General features: G+C 47.1%; 1 protein-coding gene across 1 annotated transcript in view; it reads left to right on the top strand.

Moving 5' to 3' along the window:
- Positions 1-241: 241 nt before the first annotated feature.
- Positions 242-401, top strand: part of EMH_0038930 (uncharacterized protein) — a gene marked incomplete at both ends in the record, with an annotated part of 3133 nt that continues 2973 nt past the window's right edge. The window contains one exon of the mRNA XM_013495339.1: positions 242-244. Coding sequence (XP_013350793.1) covers positions 242-244 — 3 coding nt within the window. The remainder of the gene's footprint in view (positions 245-401) is intronic.

Genomic DNA, 401 nt, shown 5'->3' with positions numbered 1-401 from the left:
CTGCTGCTGCTGCTGCTGCTGCTGCTGCTGCTGCTGCTGCTGCTGCTGCTGCTGCTGCTGCTGTTTGTTGCTGTCTCCTCTTCTTCTGTCTCCTCGTCAGAAAATATAAAATGAGAGTTCGTTGATGCTGCTGCTAACCCCTTCACCTTTGCTGTTCCATCAGCTCTAAACTGCAGCCACTCTCGGCGATATGCTGCAGCAGCAGCAGCAGCAGCAGCAGCAGCAGCAGCAGCAGCAGTAGATGGTAAATAAAAAAATAATAAAATTAAATAGAATACAAAACAACAAACAAAGACAAAAGGAAAAAGAGAAACAGAAAGACAAGCAGCAGCAGCAGCAGCAGCAGCAATAAGACGAAGAGCAGCAAAACAAACAACAGCAAACAGGGAACAGCAGCAAGA

The sequence above is a fragment of the Eimeria mitis genome, genomic scaffold, assembly GCF_000499745.2.
Source record: "Eimeria mitis Houghton genomic scaffold, Emh_scaff1529, whole genome shotgun sequence".
Taxonomy (NCBI): Eukaryota; Apicomplexa; class Conoidasida; order Eucoccidiorida; family Eimeriidae; genus Eimeria; species Eimeria mitis.
The sequence above is the reverse complement of the archived record's forward strand: the minus strand, read 5'-3'. Positions and strand labels throughout refer to the sequence as shown.